The sequence below is a fragment of the Clytia hemisphaerica genome, unplaced genomic scaffold (genome assembly GCF_902728285.1).
Source record: "Clytia hemisphaerica strain Z4C2 unplaced genomic scaffold, Clytia hemisphaerica genome assembly, whole genome shotgun sequence".
Classification (NCBI taxonomy): domain Eukaryota; kingdom Metazoa; phylum Cnidaria; class Hydrozoa; order Leptothecata; family Clytiidae; genus Clytia; species Clytia hemisphaerica.
In genome coordinates this window covers 878,222-903,125 of record NW_027103728.1, presented here as the reverse complement: position 1 = coordinate 903,125, position 24,904 = coordinate 878,222, and the positions used below count along the sequence as shown (strand labels likewise).

The 24,904-nt window shown below is 35.9% G+C and overlaps 5 protein-coding genes across 5 annotated transcripts in view; 2 read left to right on the top strand and 3 right to left on the bottom strand.

The window, feature by feature from the left end:
* LOC136804938 (uncharacterized) overlaps positions 1-3,589 on the bottom strand; it is a 28,308-nt gene extending 24,719 nt beyond the window's left edge. Inside the window, exons 1-5 of the mRNA XM_067061469.1 lie at positions 3,325-3,589; positions 2,941-3,075; positions 2,562-2,672; positions 2,041-2,163; positions 281-1,846 (exon numbers count right to left, since the gene is read on the bottom strand). Coding sequence (XP_066917570.1) covers positions 281-1,846; positions 2,041-2,163; positions 2,562-2,672; positions 2,941-3,075; positions 3,325-3,412 — 2,023 coding nt within the window. The 5' untranslated portion in view covers positions 3,413-3,589. The remainder of the gene's footprint in view (positions 1-280; positions 1,847-2,040; positions 2,164-2,561; positions 2,673-2,940; positions 3,076-3,324) is intronic.
* A 1,223-nt stretch (positions 3,590-4,812) lies between these two features.
* LOC136804930 (polyhomeotic-like protein 1) lies at positions 4,813-17,819 on the top strand. The gene is made up of 6 exons (XM_067061461.1): positions 4,813-5,270; positions 14,302-14,410; positions 14,916-15,226; positions 15,484-15,572; positions 16,732-16,897; positions 17,403-17,819. Exons 1-4 carry the CDS (start codon positions 5,070-5,072, stop codon positions 15,535-15,537), a joined length of 675 nt encoding a protein of 224 aa, XP_066917562.1. The 5' UTR covers positions 4,813-5,069; the 3' UTR covers positions 15,538-15,572; positions 16,732-16,897; positions 17,403-17,819.
* LOC136804988 (putative ascorbate peroxidase) lies at positions 11,862-13,489 on the bottom strand. The gene is made up of 4 exons (XM_067061524.1): positions 13,206-13,489; positions 12,744-12,979; positions 12,308-12,531; positions 11,862-12,162 (listed from the first exon to the last, which is right to left on the bottom strand). The coding sequence occupies exons 1-4, from the start codon at positions 13,481-13,483 to the stop codon at positions 11,971-11,973; spliced, it is 930 nt and encodes a 309-aa protein (XP_066917625.1). The 5' UTR covers positions 13,484-13,489; the 3' UTR covers positions 11,862-11,970.
* Positions 17,820-17,914: 95 nt separating the features above from the next.
* LOC136804925 (carbohydrate sulfotransferase 13-like) lies at positions 17,915-21,100 on the top strand. Its single transcript, XM_067061454.1, has 4 exons — positions 17,915-18,897; positions 19,319-19,362; positions 19,652-19,819; positions 20,246-21,100. The coding sequence occupies exons 1-4, from the start codon at positions 18,774-18,776 to the stop codon at positions 20,963-20,965; spliced, it is 1,056 nt and encodes a 351-aa protein (XP_066917555.1). The 5' UTR covers positions 17,915-18,773; the 3' UTR covers positions 20,966-21,100.
* Positions 21,101-23,502: 2,402 nt separating this feature from the next.
* Positions 23,503-24,904, bottom strand: part of LOC136804935 (mucin-19-like) — a 45,926-nt gene continuing 44,524 nt past the window's right edge. The window contains 2 exon segments of the mRNA XM_067061467.1: positions 23,503-24,205; positions 24,439-24,608. Coding sequence (XP_066917568.1) covers positions 23,675-24,205; positions 24,439-24,608 — 701 coding nt within the window. The 3' untranslated portion in view covers positions 23,503-23,674.

Sequence of the window (24,904 nt, the reverse complement as noted above, 5' to 3'; positions counted from 1 at the left end):
GTCTAATGTAACGTGAAGCCTTGGATTAGACTAAGATAGTAGTTTGGTAGACTTTTTCCCAGAAGTATTTTAGCAGTTTGAAGCTCGTGTATTTTTCCTTGATAAAAGTGGCGCCAAAATACCAGCTTTGGAAAATGCCTCCCCAGTTTATCACCCTTATATCGGTCGACCCACCACGCTACTGGACTAGTAGTGTTATCAGGAATAAAATGGTTCTTATTCATTCAAGCGAGTGAATTCTACCACGGCTTCGAAAGGGAAATATATGGTACAAACTTACCTATGCTTTTATCGTAGTATTTATTTGCCACAACACTCGAATGATCATGTTCATGTCGAATTGAATCATGCCCAATACTTGTATAAGGATCTCCACCCTTTCTCGTTTGTCCTGTCACTTCTTCGGGAATGTATCTGTTGACCTTGAACCCTGGAAACAAGTCTAACTCTTCTTCCGGAGATGATTTGGATTGAGATTGATCATGGAATTTAGATATTGAGTCACCAGCAGATTGTGGTGGTCCTTTTGAATCAGTTTGCTTACTTTTAGTGATTGCAGCGACTGGTGCATTCCTACCAGTGACTGATTCTTTATCTTTTTTTCCCATACTTTCTTCAGCACCAGGGATAGGTCTTGGTAACATTGTTTCTTCTGAATGTGAACCAGCATTGTTCGAGAATTTGGAGACAATATTATTTTCCTCCGCTTGGGACTTCTGTCGTTTGGAGTAATTCTCATCAAACAAAGTAACAAGTTCTTTCGTCATACAACTAACGCCTTCACAACCTTCATTTGTGTTTTCAATGAATTTCTGTGAGTGTGGTTCTTCGTTTTTCAAAGATGATTCCAAGTCTTCAACATCTTTCAATAAACCTTTGGCAGAACTCAAAATATTCTCCTCTTTACTGGTCGGACCATCAGTAACTTTTGAATTTTCTCCGCTCTGTTCTTTATCTAAAGAAAGTTTGCTCTGCGAAATATTCACCTCAGATTTCGAAGAAGAAGTTTTATCTTCATCCTTATTGCCATCAACTCTGACATTGCCTTTCGTAGAAACATCTTTTGCCTCTTGCGATGGAGACTTTGCAATATCTTCAATTACATCAGTGTTTTGCACAGCAGCTGTGGTATCTTTGGATGATATCTTATCAACGTCCAGATCTGATTTAACCGGAGCTGACTCCTTGCCCGAAGAAGTTTCCTGACCTAGTTTTTTACTTAAAGATGTTTTCTCCATCCCATTATTGGAGGATCCCTCTTCACCAAGGTCAATATTTAACGATTCAAAATGTGATTGCTTATCTGCACCGTTCACCTCCGTGTCCACCAATCTGGACATAATAGAATCGATCTCATTATCCTTCAACGTTCCTGATGCAATACTTTTTACAGTATCAAATTGTTTTTCACTGATTTTTGACACGTTAGGATCGGGTTCTTTATGATCTTTTTGTCTGGCGCTTCCTGTAAGATCTTCACCTTCTGCAATGTTGGTGACATTCTTGAAACGCTCTTTATCACTAAGAACTTCCAATGCATTGATGCTTTTATTGAGATTGACCGTAACACCAGCGCTGGGTAGTTTACCAACTGATTCAGTATCAATCAAATGATTGACAAGTTTTGGATATCGCTTTTTGATATAATAAAACATGAGGAGTTTGTTCAGTTTCGTTTGAGTGACTGGCACCGCTATGCGACTATCGGCGTCGTTGGGATCCAGTTGTATGGAATCACGTCTTAGATTTGTTTTGCTGTTCAGCAATCTTTCGTGTACCTTTGGAATGGTGTTTCTTTTGTCTGTGTCTTTTTCGATGGAGTCGCCAATACTCTGAACACGTTTTGCTAGAAAAGAAATTGTTTGTTAGTAAACGAGAGCGGTCGAATATAAGTTCAAAACGTTGAAAGGAACAGTGTTAAATTAAGTTGACATTAACAACTGCAAAAGTTAAGCATCAAGAATTTCTGTATAAAAATATTGTTTTTTATAATCCATCCAATACTCAATATTAGATATGACATAGGGTTTTTGAGCGTACAATTTTCATCCATCATTCGCATCATTCGATCCATTGGCGTTTCTCGAACATGAAGGACGACGTCTGTTCCGTTCTCCATTACTGAATGTTTTGTACCCGTTACTTGCTCATCCATTTCTGCATCTGTGAAAAGATTCAAAATGCTGATTAACTTTCAGAAAATTCATTAACACAGCCTGGCCCTTAAGAAAACGGAATTTACATGCTATTTTGGTTGTTCTAAAGTTAAGAGAGATTTCCATGTTTAATTTGATATTGAATCATTTCCACTTCTTTCGGGGGTGCTTTTTCTACACACTCTTCAGTTTCGCGCTGAAGAGTGCGAGAAGGTGACCCTAAGGTGCTTCTTTCGATATTTCTCCACAAAACGACCTAGTATGGGTTAGTTTCCCCCATTGATTTCTCTTTTAGGCTTTAGTTTTAGAGAATTGCACAAAGTATGGCACGTAAACTGGTCACGATTTCCAGTGAAACCTTTCTGACAACAAACGTAGTATCAACAAGAATCCAATCTCAAATACCTTTTTGGTCCACCACTCGGTCCATATAATCACTGAGAGCATCAATATCTTTCCCTCGATCTTCGATTCGTTGCCTAGCAACTGGGCTGTCCACATCGTTCATGTGTGCATCTATAATGATGATGTTGAAACAATGGAGATTATTTTTACCAGATCTTCACTTAACTATGTGAATGGCCAAGAATAACATATTCTTGTTTTCCTTATGTATGCTACTTTTAGAGTCTTGTCAACACTATAAATAATATCTGTCAAAATGCTGAGGACCTTATTTGACCATAATCGCTACCTATGATGACATCTTAATTTTGCTCTTAATCAGAGGTGAATACATAGTTTATTTTGCTTAGAATATAGCAAGTCAAAAGAGTAAAAATACCGATAGATTTCTCAATATCATCACTGCCTTGATCAATTTGCGCACCAAGCCGATCGATCTCCTTCCCCTTTTCTTCGATCTTCAAACCTAAATCATCAACTTCCTTCGCGTATGCTGGTTTCTCTGGAACATTTGCTACATTAATAAACATTCATAGTTTAAACATTCAGTTATTGGTTCGTAAATCGCCAAAATAGGGAGGGTGTTTCAAGGGAAGAGTAACCATTGAGAGGTTGAACATTAAATCAACCTTCCACTATTAGAAATTGAAACACACTTTTCAAATTTTCGAAATTATGTGTATCAAATAGATTTAAAAATTATATTTTAAAACCTTTGTCATATTCTTCACTAAAGAGTCAGCAGCTTACGCAGCTTACTAACCGGGTTTAGCTTGACCAGCTTCCACAGAAAAGCCATTAAATGTTGCACAAATAATGCCAAAGATGTAAACATTGCTCAACCAATTCATTACAAAGAATATTGACACCGGCTTCACCAATCATATTCTAATGACATATTTGCACGACTCATTCATCTCCACATCTTTATTTTCCACAGATTTTAAATCAAAACCCTTATAAATTTGATATTGATAAATTTTTGGTAATTATACATGCGGTTTGTATTCGATCATTCTCAAAGAGTTGCTGCAATTATTTCTTCTTTGTATTTCAAACTCACATTCAGTACATTTTGATAATAAATCTAATTTAATAGAATGTTGCAAGTCGCATAGTCCTAGCTCCAACCCAACAAATATAACCTTCTTATGATTGACAACAGTATTTCAACTTTAAAGACCTTATTATCGGCAAAGAAAAAACATTTTGAAAAGATTTTTGCGTTAGAAGGTGTATCTTCAACCAAACTAAAAAAAGATTTTCGGAAAATTTTTATAAAAGCTTCTTCGTCTCAAAATCTTGAAAATAGCGGTTTTTGACAAATTCTTCATTCCCAATTTTTCGTACAAAAAAATAGTCTTTTTGATACATCAATTTAGGAAAGTTTTCCGAAAAATTTCAAATAGTTCATTTCTTTGCGGACAATTTAAAAAAGATTCGAAAAAAAGGTTAATTACCCATTGAAACTTAGCATTTTTTGTATAAGAGGGTAATATAACATTTGATTAACGTCTTTTTAAAGTTCATAACGTCATTTTTGTAATTCGATTCTTAATTACTATTGATAGAATAAATTTCCAAACAACTTGTAAAAGCAATTTTTTGTTAAAAGTGCCTGTATACCTACCCCACGGGTTTTGCTTTGATTTTGATAGGATGGTGGGAATGTAGAATTAACTCCGGCAAATCCTAGGTTCTAGGCCAATGAATTCTTAGCAAGCACAAGCCTAGTGACATACTATGTAGTGTATTGGTTAGCGTGAATATGATATGAATTTGAACCAAAATTTTAAACCGATGCATTGTAACTTTTTTATTTCGTGCCTGGAACTGGCGAATTTTACCGTTCGTCAGGCCTAAATAGGATCCCTGGCACCCCTTTTCACGAGTTTTGACTGATAAGTGAATGAGTGATATTATGATGGGATTAGATTTTATCATTCATTCATTGTTGAAATCTTGGGGTTTATTGTTTCAGAAAGAAATTAGAGCGGGGAAAGCATGAAAAACGCGACGATAGGGTTGAGATGAATTTTATTATAAAGTTCCTTGGATCAAATTAGAAATATTAGGGCGTGGTTCATTGGGGCATCCGCGCACCCCTAAAATTTTACCATTCCCTCGATTTTTCCTGTTTCTCGGAATTTTATCCAAATCCAGACAGCATACTAAAAATGCTACAATATTAATCGAAGTTCTGGAAGTTGATTTTGAAGTCTATGTTATTCGGATTGCTTTCAAATCAGAAGTCAATAAATGCCATAGAATCCAAATGACCCTACTCTGGTAGAGTTCGCTCGTAAATAATTTCAAGCTGAAATATGAAAAGTAATCATATAAATTGTTGCGAATGCCAACTTGGTCAAATCGAAAGTAAATTTTGGTGTTTGGCTCCACGGAACCATTATGGCTGAAAACGAAATGCTGGAAAATTTCATTCATATACCAGATTTTTTATTGTTTCCTTTTGGTTTTATGCACTAAATACTTAACTGAAGTTCAACCATGGCAGACAAACAGGATAAACAGACTGAAGTTTTGTCACTCGTTAAAACACCAAACTGGTCAACATGCACTGATGTTAGTGTTTTAAAAGGGAAGTCAAGAAATGATTTGATTTGCCCAAAACACAAAAACAAAAAGCTAGCTTTGCTTATCCATGAAATCGAAGGATTTGTCGTTGAAGAAAGCAATCTACCTTTCAAGGTTAGTATTATGCACCATTAGGGCATCATCAATTTTCAAACTATCAATTTTCTCTCTGCAAACGGATAAAAGTCTGCAACAAGCGTACATTATTCCAGGCTGGAAATGGTGTAATTACCTTTGGTGTATTGACGTAAGGAGCGGATATAATAAAGTAAGATATTGTTGTAAGTCATTCATTCATTACCCGCCCCAGGTTTAAGCGCATCCACCTTAGGCGGTCATCGAAAAATTGTTCTGTCCGCGTCACCCGCCCGCATCATATTTTTTGCTGATTTTCCGGTGCGGAGAGATATGTGGAAAAATATCTGGGAAAAATAATTTGTTCTTTGAAAGTATAGCTTTTTTCTCAATTGTTCTGACGGCCATTGGAAAATTGTTTTGCTCGCGTCACCACCCGCCCCTGAATCACTGGCGTGATTAAAAAACCCGGGAATTTTTTTCGACCGCCCGTTCGCCCGCATGCATTTTTAACACCGCGACACGAACAGAGCATTTTTTCGATGACCGCCTTAGAAGTACCAGCAATACAAGCTATTTTTCTAAACATAAAACTAGAAAATATAGCAATTTTTAGGCATAAAAAGATCAAATATCCCAGGGCCTGGACCCGTTTTTGGGGCTTAGAGCGCCTCCATTTCGCCCGCCCTATCGGTGGGTGCTGTTCCGCAAGCCAAAAGTGTTTCAACCGGTATTCCAACAAAGCCATATTTTGGTTTGTACAGAAATTTCGCTCGCTCAAATCAAAACAACAAAATGGTCAATCTCACTAAAGCAAAACATTGCCGCCACGGCATTTCCCTGGATAAAAATTCTGGTCACGTGACCATCCGTGATTTTAGACCAATGAAAACGCTTAATTTCCCCGGATTAAAGTTGTGTCTACACTAACACCATAGTTTGCACCCCCCCTTTTTAATAGGGGGGGATGCCAACTTTCTGGAGGGCCTTTGTAGGGGGGTACCGAGATCTGCCGAAAAAACTAGGGGGGATGGGAATGTAGGGGGGGATCAAATAAAAAAGGGGGGGGGTTTGGAAATTTTGGTCAATTTTCTAATCAAATACAAATCAAATACAAATTGTCACAGTGAATGATCAAGATTAATGATAAACGCTAGTTATATTCTGTCATTGTTGGCCCGTGACTATAATACTTCATACTCTTTCTTGTTGATAATTTTGCTGGTAGGTGGGAAAGCGAGTTTCCTTCGAAACGGATTTTCTGTTAAAAAAAAGGGGGGATAAAATTTCATTACAAAAGGGGGGGATGGGTATATAGGGGGGATGAAATAAACCTAGGGAGGTTCATACCCCTCTGCAAACTATGAACACATGGGAAATAGCTTGAAAAAGAGAGAAAAAACCGGGGGTCAAATTAAATTTTACTCCCTTCTTGCGGCAAACATAAAAGACTTTAAGAGGCCATTTATTTAAGAAAGGGGTGTTATATCATAAATAAATTATGTAAGTAAGTGATATTTTAAATAACAAGTTCATTAACAATTTTATTTTGAAGTTTGTTTTTAAAAACAAAACCCCCGTGCTAGATGATAATTTCATTTTCTTAACTTATGGACCCATTTGGAAGTATTTGTAATACAGATCATTTGCCAGTGTAGTTGCAACCTATACAAGAATTGGAATCTAAAGTCTGAAGTCGTAACTCCTTGCCAGTGACTCTGCAGAGAAATTTTTAGTTGGCAGACACTGACTTTAGGTTTGGAAATCGTTTTATTTTGAAATGTAATCTTCACACTTTCGATGAATACTTTTATTTATTTGGATTCATGAAAGGTTCAAGGTTTGTTTACTTTTTATTTCAAATTATTTCATTGATTTATTGAGCTGCAATAGCTGATTGAAAAACGAAGATTTTTGATAGTTATCAGCGTGGGCTTGGCCGCCATTTTGAATTTCTTCTGTACTCGGCAATTTAGAGGTTGTTCATAATACGCGATTTGGCTTACGTGTAACACTTGTGAAGCGGACCTTGTTTTTGGCGTAGACTTCAGTTTAAACAAATAACAATTCGACGTGGACTTTGCATCGTTTCCATACTGGCTATTATTATGTCTATGATTTGATGGTAGTGTATGTAATGAGTTTTACCTTCAAATTGGACCAATTTTGCAAAATCTAGGGAGGGACTATCTTAAAACCAAATCTCAAGCAAGCTGCCAGTTAATAACTGACATAAATTTCACCTACAAAATAAAAAACAAACGTCAAACTATGTGCAAGTTCGAATAGGAAGTATTTGAAGAATTTGAGCTATCAAAAAGGTGTTAGTTTAGTTACTATAAAATGATTCTGTACATATTCAACTCTTAGAAAAATGTTTGATTGTGGGTGAAAAAAAGTCACTCTGAATCAGTCTATTCCATTTTTTCATAGTTGCTAAGTTTCTGAATTTCAAGAATCAGGAGTCCTCTGGAATACCGTAAAGTGGTCTAATGTCAACATCCCTCTTCTAATTTCGACACCTTTCTTTAAAGATAGGAATGATAGGAAGATCAGGATCACTGATAGACAAAAGCTTTTTTCCACTCTGTTTGCCAAGCAAACATAAATAGTTTCCATCAGCGATTTCGTCCTTCCTTTTACTGTATTCCCATCTTTAAATTAAAAGAGGGCAGTTAGTGGAAGTACTTCGATTTGTGAAGCGTCTTTACGTCACATAGAACAAAAGAAAATAGCAAAAGAACAAAGGAATTACCCATAGCCACCATTTCGCAACCATAGGGAATCACGATTTCTAGGAAATGGGAATCCTCATATTGAATATAGCATCTTCTGAAAATTTCATTCTTCCCCATAAATGTGAAAATGAAAAACGAAGAAGCTTTCGTTTTCTGATCGTCTTTTTAATCTGTCATGAAGTGTTATAAAATTCCTTAAGTTTTATGACTTGTTCTCACTCGTTTGGTTTCCATAATAAAAAGAAAATTGTTACTGTGAACTTTGAACAGTTACTTCCACTAACTGGAGGGCTGTCGGCATTAGACCAACTTACGGTAGCAGACATGACATAGAGTTTTGGCAATCCAAGGTCTGGGCATTCAAAGTTGTCTACTAATGTGAGTTAGTCACACTACTAGGAAATCAAGGTTTCTGAAAATACAACATCAGTCAGTATAGACTAAAATCCTATATCAGAATTATGGGATTTGGAGTGCAGGCCGATTTTACTTTCGTTTTCAGTGGTTTCACATTCGATTTCAAGCCAACATCTTAGAAGCGGGGTGCTTGCCCATAATTACAGGGGTTTGTCCAGAAACCAAACATAGAAAGTTTTCCAAAACCCCTATTTCGATTCAACCAATGAAAAATGACACTTTTCCTTGTTTTACTTTTTTGCACCACTTCTTCAAAATGAAAATATTTAAGATTTAAAGTTCTTCTTTTATTCAGTGATTTTTTACGGTACTTTGTTGACAGTCTAACTCTTGCATCAAATTCCTGCTTTCTGCCGAAAATTGAAGATGAGAAAAAGCCTAAGCCTAAGATCACAGATTAAAACAAATATATGAAGGGTGAGATTTTACAGGCCACAGGTTCTAAAAGGGCCGTATGAAATGCGGCAATCAGTAGAAGAGACCACTTTTGTTTTTGTTGCAGATTTGCATTATAAACTTCTCACAGGGATTACTTTGTCAATGTGTTGTATCAGATTGTCAGCATTGTATTGTTGCAAAGGAAAAGATAAAAGCTAGATAAGCCTAGCCTAGTTTCTGATCCTGATGATTGGAGGTTAAGTCTAGACTGTCAGTTTAGTTATCTACAGGGTGTATTTGCAACAACAAGGATGAGAGTTACCTCAATCAAGTTTTCCAGACAATTGAATTAAACTTGAAAGCTTTAAACAGTCAAAATAAAACGTGCAGCAGCCAGCTAATCAAGCAACCAAAATTTAGCATTTTTACTCCCGAGAGAGCGCTTCAACTTGTTAGGCCTTGAGTACACGCTAAAGTAAAAATAATTCTGCACATGTATATGGGTCAGTATTTGAGGTCTGGCAAAATTCCCGAGAAAAAGCCTATCCAGCAGTGCGTGGATCTAGGTGGGTGTCTTCTCCCTCGTAGATATTTTTCTTGGGAAGTTGTTCTTCAAATTAGTTTTTGAGGTTGGCTTGGCTCAAATATTTTCATCAAATGCTCAAAATTTATGTTTTTCGTAGTTTTTTAATGTTAATTTCAGTTCTTAGTTTTTTTTCAAAATAATTCATTGACTTCGAGCCTGGCAGCCATTTCCCTGTCTTGTTTTATGAAAACTAAAGATTTCAATTGAAAATTATAATTTACATTTTATTAGAACAAATGTGGCAAATCAATGTCATAGAGTGCTCGATCAGTTCAAAAAACCAGAGCCATATATCAATATTTTTAAAAGTTATCTTCCATTTAAAAAAACTAAGTAAAGTACATTACTCTGAGTTTCGTGCTTTCACACTAATCATATGTACAATAATGATTGAAAAATCTGAAGTTCGACGTAAAAAGTTAAAAAGTTAAAAAACTGGATAATTGGTGCAATAAAACTAGGTAATAAAAACAATGATGAAAGCATTAAAAAAGTATTGAAAATAAAATTTATGATTTGTCCGGGGGGACCGATTCGAAGTTTTTTAGAATAAATTTGTTGTTGTGACGACATTTAGAAATAAGCTCAGATCTTTTGTTAACGAGATCGAGTTCTGACGTAATTATATGCAGCTGTATGCCAAATGTTTCAAACATCATTTCCTCCCATAACAAAAAGATCCTCAACTCAAACGAACCAGAACCAGAACCACTAAACGACAAACAATGCAACTGCAGAAGAAAAACTGACTGTCCATTAAACGGAAAATGTCTCCAAAAAGAAGTCATTTATCAATGTAAAATCGAAGAGCCCGAAACAAACACAGAAAAGTTTTATATCGGCTTAACAGCAAATACCTTCAAACAAAGATGGTACGGACATAAACACACTTTCAAATATGAAACCAAAAGAGCGTCAACAGAGTTATCCAACCACGTTTGGGACCTACAAATTAAAAATATACAGCCGAAATTGTCATGGAAAATTATCGACCACGCCAACCCGTATGTTAATGGCTCAAAAAAATGCAACCTCTGTCTCACAGAAAAATTCCATATAATTACGTCAGAACTCGATCTCGTTAACAAAAGATCTGAGCTTATTTCTAAATGTCGTCACAACAACAAATTTATTCTAAAAAACTTCGAATCGGTCCCCCCGGACAAATCATAAATTTTATTTTCAATACTTTTTTAATGCTTTCATCATTGTTTTTATTACCTAGTTTTATTGCACCAATTATCCAGTTTTTTAACTTTTTAACTTTTTACGTCGAACTTCAGATTTTTCAATCATTATTGTACATATGATTAGTGTGAAAGCACGAAACTCAGAGTAATGTACTTTACTTAGTTTTTTTAAATGGAAGATAACTTTTAAAAATATTGATTTACATTTTATTATAAACATTTTTATATGTTTACTCAATTCAAACATTTTTTAAAAGAACTCAAAATATGATTGTCTCTTAAAACTAAAAAAAGTATATACAAAAGTTAAAACCCTATTAGCCCCAGGGGGGGGGGTAGAATCTACCACGCTGGAGTTCTTTTGCGTATATCTCAGAGAAAAATTTTTTAAACGACTTGAAACTTTCCGACTTTTAACAAAATCTTATTAAGAGTATTTGTGCAAAATTTTAGGGTTATAACTTGTCCAGATCAAGTTTTATGACTTTATTGTGAAACATGACATAAAACCCAGCTAAAATCGCTTAAAACTCAAAATTTAAAGTGCTGATAACTTTTGAACTATTTATTCAATCATCTTCAAATTTTGACACGTGATAGGTATTGACAATATAAATTTCTTTAATTAAAAAAAAAAATTCTAAAAATGATGACGTCATCATTTATGACGTCACCAAGTTTTGAAAATTTTACTCATATTCAGCACAGATTTTAAGATAAAATCTTCATGGAATTTGCAAAACCGGCAATTATGTTAAAGAAGAACCTTTTATCTTTCAGAATTTTCAAACAGAATCTAAATATCATTATTGGTTCGATTGTAATAGACATTTTTGTAAACCATATATTTTGGCTTTTTGCCGACAGGTGGAAATTTTGGGATGACGTCATCGGTTCTCCTAGATCAAAAATAATCGAGGGTGGTAGATTCTACCCCCCCCCCTGGGGATACAAAACTCAAAAAAGCTTGGGGCTAATAGGGTAACCTGCTCAAATTTGTTAAAATCGTTTTATTTATAAAAGTGTTGATCAAGGCAATAATTGGTCTTCATTTACCAGTCTTTCAAATTCTTTATTTGTTGTCATCCTGTAGAAAGCTCGCGTAAAATCACTGATGAAGTTGCCATTTCCGTTATTTCGGTTTGTATATTTGAGCAACAAATTACTTGCTTCTGATTGTTGACAACAGTTAGATCCTCTGCATATTCCATTTCCACTTTGAACAGTGCATTCGACCTAAATGTGTTGTGTGATTATGTTATTCTTGACTTAGTTAAGGAAAGTAGCTTAGTCATTAAAAGTTTTCGCATATAGAAATTTTCTAAAAAGTCATTATCAAACTCCCGTCTGAGGCAAACAAGTTTTTGGCCTCATGTACAGTAGTTGGTCGAATGTTTCCACTTATTGGATTATTACTGATTGTGTTATATTTAAAAGTTTCTCCGTCTTACCCTTCCAGTTTGTGGGTTGATATTTCCAAGGTCTTTATTAAGAGACATGTCGACATTAATCAAGATATTCGATTGAAATACATTCTGTGCAAAGCCTTCACCGTCTAATGGTGATATGGGATTGGGTTCTTGAGTCTGTTGCCATTGCCAACGTCCACTGACTAATTGAACCTTAAATAAATTGAAAACAAAATACTCTGGATTCTCGACAAAATTCTTTAGGTTTTTGATTATCTAATATTTTGTGGATTCTAGAATATTTATGTTAACTTGTTAGTGTATAAAACGCATCTTTTAGTAGTCTGCTACAACCTACCTGTTGCCAATTAGTATTAGCAATTTCTTTATAATATTCATTGTCAAGCACATCTGACTGAGAAATTCCATTCGCATTTCGAAATGCTATCCATTTTCCTTCGAAGCCTGAATTGGCCATAGAACATCTACCGAGACTGTGTGCACCAAGGATGGCAACTATATCTTGAAGTTCAAATCCCGCTCCTTGCATGAAGCCATCTCTTGAGAAGAAAGTTTTCAGCTCTTAAAGATAAAGATCAAATAAGGCATGGAATATACAGTTTTAGAATACAGACTAACATGATATACAGAACCTTCTTCTTTGAAAATCTTTATATCCTTTGAGTCTGCGCATAATATACGTTTAGTATATTACCAGAAAACTTACACCAAAGTGGTGCTATTTGGTTTTGGAAATAGATCTCACGACTGTTACGTATTTCTGATGTTCAAACCTGGCAAATTCCAATTGGCATTTGGAAACTCTTCACTTAAATGATCTTCGTTTGGTGAAAGTGAACATTCCAATCTTCCAAATGTAGGTTTTGCTACAAATCGGTTCGGACTAGATACGGTTGCTTGTTCTAAAGCCACATAGCCAGCCAAAACGTAAAAATCAGCACGTGACATTGTCAATGCATGAAAAAAGCTGCGAAGTATTTCATATTGTTCGTTCAGTTTGCTAGTATATCTGTTGAATAAAGTTTAAAAGCTTGAAAGTGTAGATATGACAAGGAAAGTCAGCCAATTTTATTATATTCTTCTCCTTATCCGTTTTTGCCCATTTTATTGGGTTTGAGCGTTTAGAATAATGTTCCCATCGCTATTATCACCAAAAGAGCTATATAGAATGAATTTAATTAAAATTATCATTAACATTATGGAAGTTTTCAATGTAGAGATATTATACCACTGACCTTGCTAAACCTCCATTGGAAGGTGACTGGTGATTGATGCAACCATCACATCCACCATGACCAACACAATCATGGAACGTCAATCTCACCAAACCTGCGATGAAGGGTCGTTCATTTCCGTTCTTCACATTATTATTGATGAGTTGATTGATCAAACCTCTTGCCACCGATACTTGACCCTTCCGTGGTAATATAGGCGTTAAGTGATCACTTTTGACGAACATTGTAGCAGGCAGAATGAGCAAGATGGTCGTGAAAACATTGATTAAAGAGTCCATCTTGTTCTCTTTTAAGATGAAAAAGAATTTTTTTAAATATTTTGGTATCTGTAAACCTCTGGCATGTTAGACTGGTGATTAGCTAAAGAAATTCGTCAAACGAAATAAAGTCAAAAGGGCTTTGTCTACCAAACTACACCTTTGAATAAAGTCAAAGTTTAAGTAACATATTATCCATCATGCTTACCTAATGAAAGAACTTACATTAGATTTTGTTTTCTTCCTGTTTTGCCTTTTCGATTGTTTTACAGCCTTTTCGGAAGTATACCTTCATGATTCAAGTTCCCTGTTTTTATAGCCATCAGTATCTTGGCTACATGGTGGTTCAAACCAGATTTGAATTTTATCTAATCAAATTTAATTAGTAGGATGAAGCCGACATGCCGATCGGAAATCTTTGTTTTTATCGATATTGCTGCTGAGATGGAGGCACTCTGCTATAGTGGTGCCTATTCGCACCAGGTCACGCTGGAAAATCCTTTTTGTATCTTTTTAGGTTTACGTTTTGCACTAACAACGCTAATTGTATTAATTAGCATAGCACACTCTATTTTTCCTTGTTCTGTTTACAGTGTTAGTTCACTATTAATTAATCTTAATCTCTTAATTAGATAATTGCTAATCGAGTTACTGGTTTCTATGCACCTCTGACTCCGAGTGTTTTGCAGATATTAATTTAATTTTATCGTTGTGTGTTTGATAAACTTCGTGGCTCACAGTTTTAGTCTTTTTCCTTAATTTCCTACATAAAGATCTGATTTTCTCCAAACGTCACTTCATTATCATGCATTATTCAAATCCTCCTTTCCCCTTTTCAGGAAGAGCAAGATGAAGAAGCTTCAAAAGGAATCGAAACAAGTAACGAGAATGTCACCAATCAAAATGATCACCTGCAAGGCGGTGGTAAAGAAAATGAAATTGTGAACGGTATCAGCATTGTTTTCTCCATAATTTATTCTAAGCTCGTATTTTCCTACATGTGATTTATAAGCATAACGTTAATAAGCATATATGCAGGCTCAGTTTTTTGTAACCTATAACCAATGGCTCTATTGTTTGAGAACAAAAGTATGCTAAGCATAATGCGAGTCTGAAATAGGGACAGACACTTACTTATAAAAAAGCATGTATATACCCCTCCTGTGTTAAAAATTTATTGGTAATTTCCCTCTGTAAAGACATGAAACGATTTCTAAATATATTATAAACATTTTTGATTTAGATTAGACTCTTTCTCAAGCCATAAAATTATCCAGTTCAGACTCCGGAGACTTGTAAGAAAGTAACCATACAATTTAAAAGTTCCGACTCTCAGTCTGAAATAGTCCTTCCCGTTAATAAGAATTAGCTTCGAAACCACTGTAAGAGAATTGATTGCACAATAATATCATTTCTTCAAATATTGATCATCAACGGCTTCTTGAACTTTCAGCATCTACAAATTCTTACCCTGAAGACAAGGACGAGTTGATGTCTCTCCTTCCAACAAAATGTAAATATTGTGGCAACGAACTTCCCGAACAGCGTGCTATGTGGGGAAAACGCTTCTGCAACGCTTCGTGTGGCAAACGGTATCAAGTACAATGCTCGAAGAGAGCTAAAAAGAATCTGACCAGGAGATCTGGTGGCGTTGGACGAGGCGGGAAAAGGAACGTTTCTAAAGATGGTGGAGGCGGAGTAGATGGGGGCGGAGAGAAAAATGATGAAATTGATTTCACGCCCGTTAAACAAGGCAAAGGAAAAGTAAGCCATCGTTTTAAGATCAGTACTGCTTCAACTCGTTTCTTCGAGTATAAAAAGTTTTGCTAAAAGTTTAGGACGCTATTTGAGTGGGTATTTGAGCTTCAATTGTCAAATCGGAAGACACGGAACGAATTGAATTTTAAATTTTATTCGAATGAAATGAAGTCTCTTTTTTCATGGAATTTTATTTTGAATTTGCTGAGAAGGATCAGCATATGCGGTTCGCAATGATAATTTTTTTCTTTCAATTTCTCCAGGGTCGTCGAATGTCAGGATCAACTTCCAACAGAAATGGTTTTCCATTCCCCTGATACTTCCATCTATTATCCACAACCCAATTTCTACGGTGAGCAAATAATTTCTTCTGATTTTATCTTTTAATTTCTTCTGCTCTTATTATTGTTCTTACCTTATTGGTATATATTTCCGCGTGTTACAAATTTTCGCGGGTACTTAATTTCGCGGTTTTTTACAGATTCCAAGATAATATTTTTTTATTACAAAATGCGAAATTGAAACGGGATAATTTTTCATTCTTTAGAAATACTGTTAGTATTTCTACAAAAAATTATTGCTAAAATCAGTCTTTTTCTTGCTTTATATTCCCACTTTCTGAAAATACCTAGTTTAGTGAATCGCGAAATTTAATACACGTGAAAATATTTCTAGAATTTAGACGCTAATTGGTCCAGCGCGCAGCAGAATGGACCTTTAAAAAGCAACTGATCGAAAAGATTTTGTCTTTGTCGGGGCCTGTGCGCGCAATAAATTAACAAGTCCAGGCTAAACCAACCGCCGATCTAGAATTTTTGCCCCGCCTACCCGCGCGATGTTTGACCTATGTTTTGGATTGAATTGGGAGTCGAGTCAAATTTCCCGGTTAGATTAAAGGGTTGTTTCAGGTAGGGTTAGGGCTAGGGTTGGGGATGGGAGTTAACCCCTGGTTAGGGTTTTAGCCCCCGGGTAGAGTTGGAGAGAGTTAAATGCAGTTGTGACTCGATGGCCGAGTGGTTAAGGCGTTCTCATAGGTGCAGTGGGTTCGAATCCCATCAGCGGCAAAAGTTTCGTTTATCAAAAGCATCAAACTTTAGCAATACTGTGTCAAAGAATAGAAGCTCAGAGTGGAGGATGGGAAGGAAATTTTTTTGCGTCACTTAAGGAACCCGGTACGAACGACATTCGGTTATTGCCACGTCAGCTGGACCTTCACGCCGCTCCGGCTTCTGGTGTTATTTAGCTTCACTTTCTAGCTTGCCAGGGTTTTGTTTTGTTTTTGATAGGCTGGTGAATTCTAGATTCTAGGCCCCCGGTGAATTCCTAGCAAGTCCAAATATTGATTAGCGTAAATTATTAGACCGGTGAATTGTAATCTTTTGTCTTTGACCGGCAAAACTCGCTGTTCGCCGGGCCTTGATAAACTCCCTAAGCTTCAGTAAACTGTTTTTCAATTTTATGGTGAATTTGAAGTCACGCAGTTTAACTCATGATCTTATTTCATCTTCTAGATGGTATCAATTTGGATTTTACTTTTCCACCACGACAAACGCTGGGTTTTGGTCTTGATGAATATGATGTAGAAAATGAACTTTATGACGGTGGAGAACCCATTACTCTCTTCTCGTTGGTTCCCGTTGTCACGTGGTCTATCGAAGACGTTGTCGATTACGTTAGGTAAGTTTATTATGGTCAACTTAATAAAAGTGTTTAGTTTGAGGTCACTACTGATACTTTCTCCCTACTCTTAGGTGCCAAATAAACGGGGGGGGGGGGTTAGAAAATGTTCAAAATTTTAATAAACGGGGGGGGGGCTAATTACCGGGGGGTTGGAAATTGTACTTCTGAAAACCCAAAAATAAGGTAAATATAGGCTAAAATCAGGCTATTTAGAGAAAAATAAGGGACCTTCTCTTTGACAGCTGAAAATTTGCTTAAAAATTAATTAGGAGGGGGTCCTAATAAGGTCCGGGGGGGGGGGGGGCTGGAAAATTTTCGAAAGATTAACAGGTGGGGGTGGCGTTTATTTAGCAATTAAGAGTACGTATCATCTTGTTTCATATTTTTTTAAACTCGGGAACATTAAGCGACAATGATTTAGTTGAACTGTGTAACATGGCAACATAATTTTTAAATAGCATTAAAGTATTGTGAGAACTTTTATTATTTGTTCCATTTTCAGGGGTATACCGGGATGTGAATCGTCGGCCGAAGCTTTCGCCATGGAAGAAATTGATGGAAAATCGTTTCTCTTACTCAGGGTGGACCACATGGTACAAACAATGAACTTGAAACTTGGTCCTGCCCTCAAAATTGCTTCTTGTTTGAGGGATATTAAAATGGAGTATGGTATTCAAACAAGGACGAAATATTTGAGCTCCCCTTCATAGCATTTGTTTGAATAGGTGCATTTCTTACTGGATGGTGGTGAAAAAGCAAGTCTTTCATGGAGAGAGAGATAGCTTTTCTTCAGGTTATTAAGTTTTCGTGCTTTAGTTTTGGTAGCAATAGGGCTGATCCCTGCAGGCAATAATTATCATGTGATATGCTGTCTGTTTCAATGTTGAAAATTGATTCCATCAAATCGGGTGACGTTTTACGTATGCTTATTGGAATTAATTTCATTGGGAGTTAAATAAACCCTGTTCAATCGATTCCTTTCCATCAGGTTAGACCACAGTTGCTTTGATTTGCACAACTTTTGCTTTGCGTTGGTGCGAAATCCAGATCAGAATCGATGGCTTGTTTTGCTATCGATACGTTTTGGGATCGCGGGAACAATACAATATTTCTTCATATTGAAGAACAGTCTCACGAAACAAAGGGATTCGAATTATGAGAAAAGTGAACTGTTTTCAAACGAAACTCAATTTAAATCAAAATTCAATCTTCTGGAGATTACTCTGCGCTAATTCAATTACGATATTCAGTTCATAAAAGAGAGAAGATTTCTTTACGAAAATTATAAACAAATGATATTTTCTTTTTCTACTCACTCTCTGAATAACAAAGAAAAAAACAAAAGAGAATTTAACAATGCGAACAATGCCCCTGTTTTGAAACACCTCTTCAGCATAATTCGTCCAATAATTAATCTGCTAAACCTAATTAGAGCGTCTTCTAAATTATCACTTATCTGTCTGAGGGGGGCTTCTTTAATACGAAGCAGCTGTCTTTTGAAGTTGGAGATTTATTTGTCAGAAAATGTTTACAAGGTTTAAAAAAAAACTGAAAATTGCTCTGCTGGATAAATTTGGATTTATTTTTGAAAAATAATCTTTGTATACATAGATCGAGATTTTGATTTGCATCGGATATCTATCAAAATCAGTTTCTTATGAGAACTGTATCTGTTGCGTAATGATTCGGATGTTAGTGTTAAACAAAAGATTATAATCCGCAGCTCTGCTCGAAATTCCTTTTCTGTTTTTTTTCTATTTATCTTCCCAAAAAGGTTAAACTAAATGAAATTTAGGTACTGAAATTCTTGCTCGATTGGCAATCGATTTGGTGACCCGGTCGTGTATCAAGTTCTCGATGAACGTCGAATGTGATGCGTTTCGTATCGGTTCGAAATTTATCCCTGCTTGCATTCATATTGCTCTTATCCTGGGAAGCATGGAAAGCTGTCATTACTACCGAATTACGTCATCGCGCCATACGGAGAATCACGGAAGGTTGGTAACGTGTCATCGAATTTTGTAGCTTTTTATGTGTTTTTATAGTATCATATCAATTTCTTTGAATATCATCGTGGCTGACTCTAGTCAGAAAATCTGCCGTATACTATGTTGGCTTTCTGATTTTGAATGATGGTGCTACGATAGGACTCTACTTTTTTCCCCCATCAGAATTATTAAAGGCAAAAAGTAGTTAAGCTCCAGCTTAACTCTTCAATTCGGGGGGGAGGGGTTGATTTTTTTTATTTATCTAAAGTAAAATTTGAACTTGAACATAGCACATGTAAGTGATATAACTTAAAGTTTGACTGCGAGTCAAACCAATACGAAGCCAGCAACGCATATTTATACTTCACGGTTTATGTACCAGTTAATTGGGTCATTTTAGTCAGCTATGAAAACAATCTTTTCGTTCCAGCATTCGAAGCATCAGCCAAATTCGATGAAAAGCTTTTGACAAATGTAAGTGCATAAAGTTTTATAGTAATTTGACACATCATTAAATTTTCTAGATTTTCCTACTTTCTTTTGTGATTGAACTTAATAGGTCAAGAGATTTTTCGATGGAAATCTATTTTGGCGTAAGGCTGAAAAGTTTTTTAGAGTAGATTTCATCATGCAGATGGGTAGGAAAGTTAAATTTGATCATAACATGATATTTTAGGATGCGAAATTATAAACGTTTTTAATATCATGATATGAGTAAGTTAAACGCTCAAAACTTATTATTTTCCTTTCTCTCTCTGATAAGGAATATTTAGTGACGGAAAACTCAGTGGACGTGGAGTATGCGGCCGTGCAACGTTTACGTAAGAAGGTATTGAAAACGGGATGTCATCAACGCAAAGTAGAAGATGTCTACCCCCTCAACACTGACTTCAACAAAGGAATCAATCCAAGTGCATTTCGTAATATATTGGTAATGGGAAATCTTATTGATTTCTTGTCTGTCTGTCTGTATGTCTGTATGGCTATCTATCCTAGCTAATTAAATTGCACACTGTTTGATAAGATTATTGTACTTTGGATTAAGATCAAACATTATTCCTTTTTCTCTTTTGTTCTATACTGTATTTACTTGATATTGTGATACCGAAATCACACCCTGAAATACTTCTAGAAATTATTGTTTTGTCGTGGTTAGTCATTTGAACGTAGACTTATTATTTAAGTAGGTTGAATTGGACTTACAGCTTGACTCCTAGAATTGAACTCGTTGAGTATGTATACTCTCAAAAATGACAAAAAAATTGTAATGGCTTAGTTTAATGTAAATCCGAAAACTTAAATAATATCCTTCAAGTCATCCGTTGCTTTTATGAGTTTTGTGTTCATTTCATTACAGGTGAGCGACAAACACCAACTTCTGTACTGCATTACACCCAAAGTGGCTTGCACGAATTGGAAACGTGTTCTACTAGTACTGGATGGATATTTTACAGACCCGAATAATATTACTGCTTCGTTAGCTCACGATTTCAACCAAGGATATTTTCGACGTTTAAGCGACTATACACCTGACGAAATTAATTTACGTTTATCAACTTATTACAAATTTTTATTTGCAAGACATCCTTTTGAACGATTAACAGCAGCTTATAGGAATAAATTCATTTATCAAAATACACAGAACAAATTTTTCAGCGTCATTTTTGGACAGTTTATAAGACGCAAATACCGTCATCATAATTCGACGACTACTAAGAAATCTTCAGTAACTTTTGCAGAGTTTGTACAGTACATTGTTGACTCGCCTCTGGAGGATAAAGAGTTCTGGAACGAGCATTGGGAACGAATAGAGAGATTATGTCTGCCTTGTTTAATACAATATGACTTTATTGGCAAATTTGAAACTTTGAAACAAGACGCTGATTTTCTTTTACGGACACTCGATGTAAATGACTTGGTCAAATTTCCGGACGGCTATAAAGGACATGCTTCGAGTACACCATCTTTGATGAGAAATTTATTTGAATCTTTACCGAAAAGGTTACTGGAGAAATTGTATGAATTGTATAAAATGGATTTCATGCTGTTTGGCTATCAAAATGGTTTTGAATCCTAGACTAAAGTATACATTGCACTGGTCCTCTTTTTGACAGTATCGGCTGCTGGTATCGTTTTTTTTACGAAATTTTTCACCATTTGTGATTCCATCGAGGTGCAATTTTAAATTAAATCCCTAGCAATCCCAGTCAAACCAATGAATTGTAACCCTTCTTTCTATGTATATATGTATCTTGTTTTAAAATTTTCGCAACCATAGGCGTTATCAGCCAAGCGTCTTGTGTTTTCGATGTTATAAAATAGCATATCATGCCGCCCATGAAATGTACTTCATTTTGTATATACTTCTCTGTATTTTTGTTTTGTACCTAAATTTCATGGTAAAAAGAGTCTTCCACTGAAAACTTTTCTTAGCGCAAACCAATCTATTTTATGTGATACGCTTTAGGATTTTGTTTATAAAGAGTGTTGTAAGTGTTTTTATACAGATGTCAAATTTCATTAAAAAAAGTTTTTGAAATGAAATTTCCATTACAAATTCCACGCATTTAAATTTAAGCCCTCGAGCCTTGTGGACTCTTTGATGTTCTGATACCCTTTGATAAATCAAGAATTAACTGAAATTTAGACCTCACGAGTCTTATACAAACCAAAGTTAAAAAAAGTAATTCTTTGATAAAGCATCCAATTTAAGTTAAATTCCGGGGGTTAGACCTCAAGGTTGTAAAGGATACTCAGCGACCCGGAGAAGGGGGGGGGGGTTAATGGATTTGTGAGCTGACTGGTATGTCCGAGCCAGAAATCGAAAATCTTTTAGCGTGAGACGTTAACAGAGATTTTTTTCCAAATTTTAAGGTCTGATTTTAATAAACCCTTTTGGTTTTGAAACCCTAAGAATGATCCCCGGGAAAGGCAGTTAAAAGGGGATTAAATTTCGTGGGAATTAAATTAACGATTTCCATGTCATCTGCATGAAATGGTATCCTATGGAAATGTACATAGAATGAAAAAGCACTATCTTCGAACAGTTAACTTGAGGAAAGTTCTACAACAAGAATCCTGTTGTGCGCCAGAAAATCAAAAACTAAATTTCCCTGATACAGCGCCCTATTTTTAAACACAATCACAGAACTTTGTTGTCATTTCCAGTCCCATAAGACGAGTGCGGTCCTTTCCGAATTCGAGATTGCATATTTGTCAGATTGCCTTGTTTTTCTCCTATCCCTTTAGAGCTTCAGCGTGATGGGCAGAAAACAACCACAATCTAATCTCAGGTTATGAACAGTGACATTCAAAAAATTTCCCTGAAAGTCGTCACAAAATGTTGAAGTTTGAACTTAACCTGGACAGTAACCCCATTTTGACGAAACTCTCAACTGTCCTATTCAATTTACCATTTAAGGACCCTGAATAATACAATGGAATTCCCGAGGTTTCTTATGAGGTCCAAGAATAGACGATATCGGCTTTCTAAATTCTCCCCGAATGATTACCCATGATGCATTGTTAGGGTTTGGGTTATCGTCCGTGATTTTTTTTGCGCAATGCATCATGGGTAATCATTCGGGGAGAATTCGGTAAAGCCGATATCGTCTATTATAAAGAAATTGATTTGAAAAGTTTGGGATCCTTTTTTGGGGCTTTTTATGTTGATGTCAATTTTCAGTACAAACCCCTGCAAACAGAATTTTCAAAAAGTTTTCAAAAATAAATTTCGACTGTCCCGTCTTATAATAATAATAATGATGAAAAGTAGATAACGAAATAGTGGCGTTGTTTTAAAATTTCGTCAATTAGACCCCCATCGCCATTTAATGGTCCCAAAAAAATCTGCCACATTTTCTGGTGATGGCCCAATTTTTCTATAGGGGTGGTCCAGCAGGTCTTTCATACGGGGTGTTTTAGCATATTTTAGTGTTTTTTTTATTTTCAGAAGTAACATTTTTAACATATCAGCATATTTTCAAGCATATTTTTAGGAGCCCCCCCTCAAAACTCAATCAATGATCCCATTTAGGTTTTGAGGAGAAACAGATCTTCATTTCTAGGAATAAGATTTTTGAAACTTTTGGCCAACAGATCAAGTTTTCCAGGAAGGTTATGCCTGGGAAACAGATGTTTAAAAAAAGGACCTCGCTGGATGCTTTTGTAAATGATCTCGATTCATAAATTTTTATCCCCGCTTGAGTTTCACCGGGGCTGTGAGACAGGGGTGTTATTTGATCTTTTATCGAAATGAAATCTCTCAGCGTGTACATATCTTCTATTGTTTAAAACAAAGGAAGTCACTGAGCTGTTAATTGCTTCCTTTGGTTCTGCTTCGGTTTTAACACATTTCCCGATATCTTAGCTGAATCAGTAAAACTTTAAAGGGGTTTGTCAAAAAGAAAACATAACAGATTGTATAAAGAAAATTTGTAGTGCAAAATTTGTTTTCAATTTTATTGAAAACACTGAAAATGAAGTACTTAATGATGACATCATCCAGAGCATAGTGGAAAGGCAGACAGGCGTTATTTTTATCATACTTACAAAGCCTGCTTATTTGCCTTGAGTAAGAGCCAACATTCCCCTCAAAGAAAAAAAATCGAGAAGTATTGTTTTTCATTCATGTTCAATTTTAAAATATATTTCCCTTGAAAAAAATAATCTATTTCCTTCTTCCATTGAAAAATAAAATGACAAAATAAATTACACATTTACACAACATAAAGGCTGAGCGTCAGTCAGCATTCTTTTAAAAAAAACTACTATAATATTTTCCAGTTTAACGTTTCTTCTTGTTAGCATGCAACATTGCAAGATCGTTCAACAAATTGCGTCGTTGACGTTCTTTCATTTTCGGGTCTAATCCAGTTTCGGCGAGGTCTTCAATGAAGGATCGTTTGCTTCGTTCTTCACCTCCACCCGATGTGACCACCTCTACACCCGAGGTGTCATAATTATTACCACATTTCTGGATCTTACATTGACAGCTTTCGAATTCATGGAAATCGACGAAGAATTTATGTCCGTCAGTACATTGCATTGTGACGTTATGTTTGACGACACGTGACGGTTGACAACAAGAACATGACGGCGTCAACATGCTGCTTCCTGGTGTGGCAGAGACGGTAGATTCACAAAGACCAGCGCATCCAGTATGTTTGTATTTCTTTGTGGACCAACATTTGACTCCTTTGTCTTCCATTTCGATTTCGACAATTCTGAAGTTCTTGACTTTGCAAACACTTGGGATGTTTTCGGTTGGTACACATTTTGGACAACATGCAGTTGGATCCTCAACGGTATCGTATCCCTGGTTTGAAGAAAAAGAAAGTTCATGATAAGTATTTCAGTTTATAACTTTTAGCTTTGATTTCGAACTCATTAGCTTTCTCTGGTCAACAGTGGTCAACGAAACAGTCGTCAATACAAAGCAAACTTTTTCGTATCAGATGGAACTTAAAATGTACACAAAAACTTAACTCGAATTCTTCAAACTTTGCAATAATTGATGTTTACTGTTTACAACGGAGAAGAGATTCTTACCTGTGGACATTTTGGACAGACTGGAGTCGTGACTTCAATTTGTGTGGAAACATTGCTTGGGAAACATGGATTGTTGACTTCGACACAAGTGTAGTTGATACATTTGCTTGCATCTTGCCATGTCTCATTGACTGAGTAATAACTTCCTTTGTGGAAACAAGCGGGACACACTGAAATTCAAAAAGGAGGAAATTTTATCAATATTGGCATTATTAGTGAAACATGAAAAATAACACATTGTGCAAAATACATATTTCTTCGATCAAGAGCAGTCAACTTGTCGAAATCAACATGAAAGGGGTTGCGGAACGAGCGTTCCGTTTTCGCAAAGCGAAGTTTTGTGACTCAGGAAATTCAGCGCTCGCTGCGCTCGCTGCTAAAAGCGATAAAAAACATACTTTTGATTGCCTGGCTAAGGTTATTGACAAATCTTCCAAAAATGTAAAAAATACTTTCGATTTACATA

What these genes read in the sequence shown, in the direction of transcription:
- LOC136804988 (XM_067061524.1), bottom strand. Translation starts at nt 13,483, where the DNA reads ATGGACTCTTTAATCAATGTTTTCACGACCATCTTGCTCATTCTGCCT. An exon ending in TCCAATGGAGGTTTAGCAAG is followed by an intron (nt 12,980 to 13,205) that starts GTCAGTGGTATA and finishes TTTATTCAACAG; the next exon opens with ATATACTAGCAAACTGAACG. An exon ending in CTAATACTAATTGGCAACAG is followed by an intron (nt 12,163 to 12,307) that starts GTAGGTTGTAGC and finishes AATTTATTTAAG; the next exon opens with GTTCAATTAGTCAGTGGACG.
- LOC136804930 (XM_067061461.1), top strand. Translation starts at nt 5,070, where the DNA reads ATGGCAGACAAACAGGATAAACAGACTGAAGTTTTGTCACTCGTTAAA. An exon ending in AGAAAATGAAATTGTGAACG is followed by an intron (nt 14,411 to 14,915) that starts GTATCAGCATTG and finishes TTGAACTTTCAG; the next exon opens with CATCTACAAATTCTTACCCT. An exon ending in TTAAACAAGGCAAAGGAAAA is followed by an intron (nt 15,227 to 15,483) that starts GTAAGCCATCGT and finishes CAATTTCTCCAG; the next exon opens with GGTCGTCGAATGTCAGGATC.
- LOC136804925 (XM_067061454.1), top strand. Translation starts at nt 18,774, where the DNA reads ATGCGTTTCGTATCGGTTCGAAATTTATCCCTGCTTGCATTCATATTG. An exon ending in ATGAAAAGCTTTTGACAAAT is followed by an intron (nt 19,363 to 19,651) that starts GTAAGTGCATAA and finishes CTCTCTGATAAG; the next exon opens with GAATATTTAGTGACGGAAAA. An exon ending in GTGCATTTCGTAATATATTG is followed by an intron (nt 19,820 to 20,245) that starts GTAATGGGAAAT and finishes ATTTCATTACAG; the next exon opens with GTGAGCGACAAACACCAACT.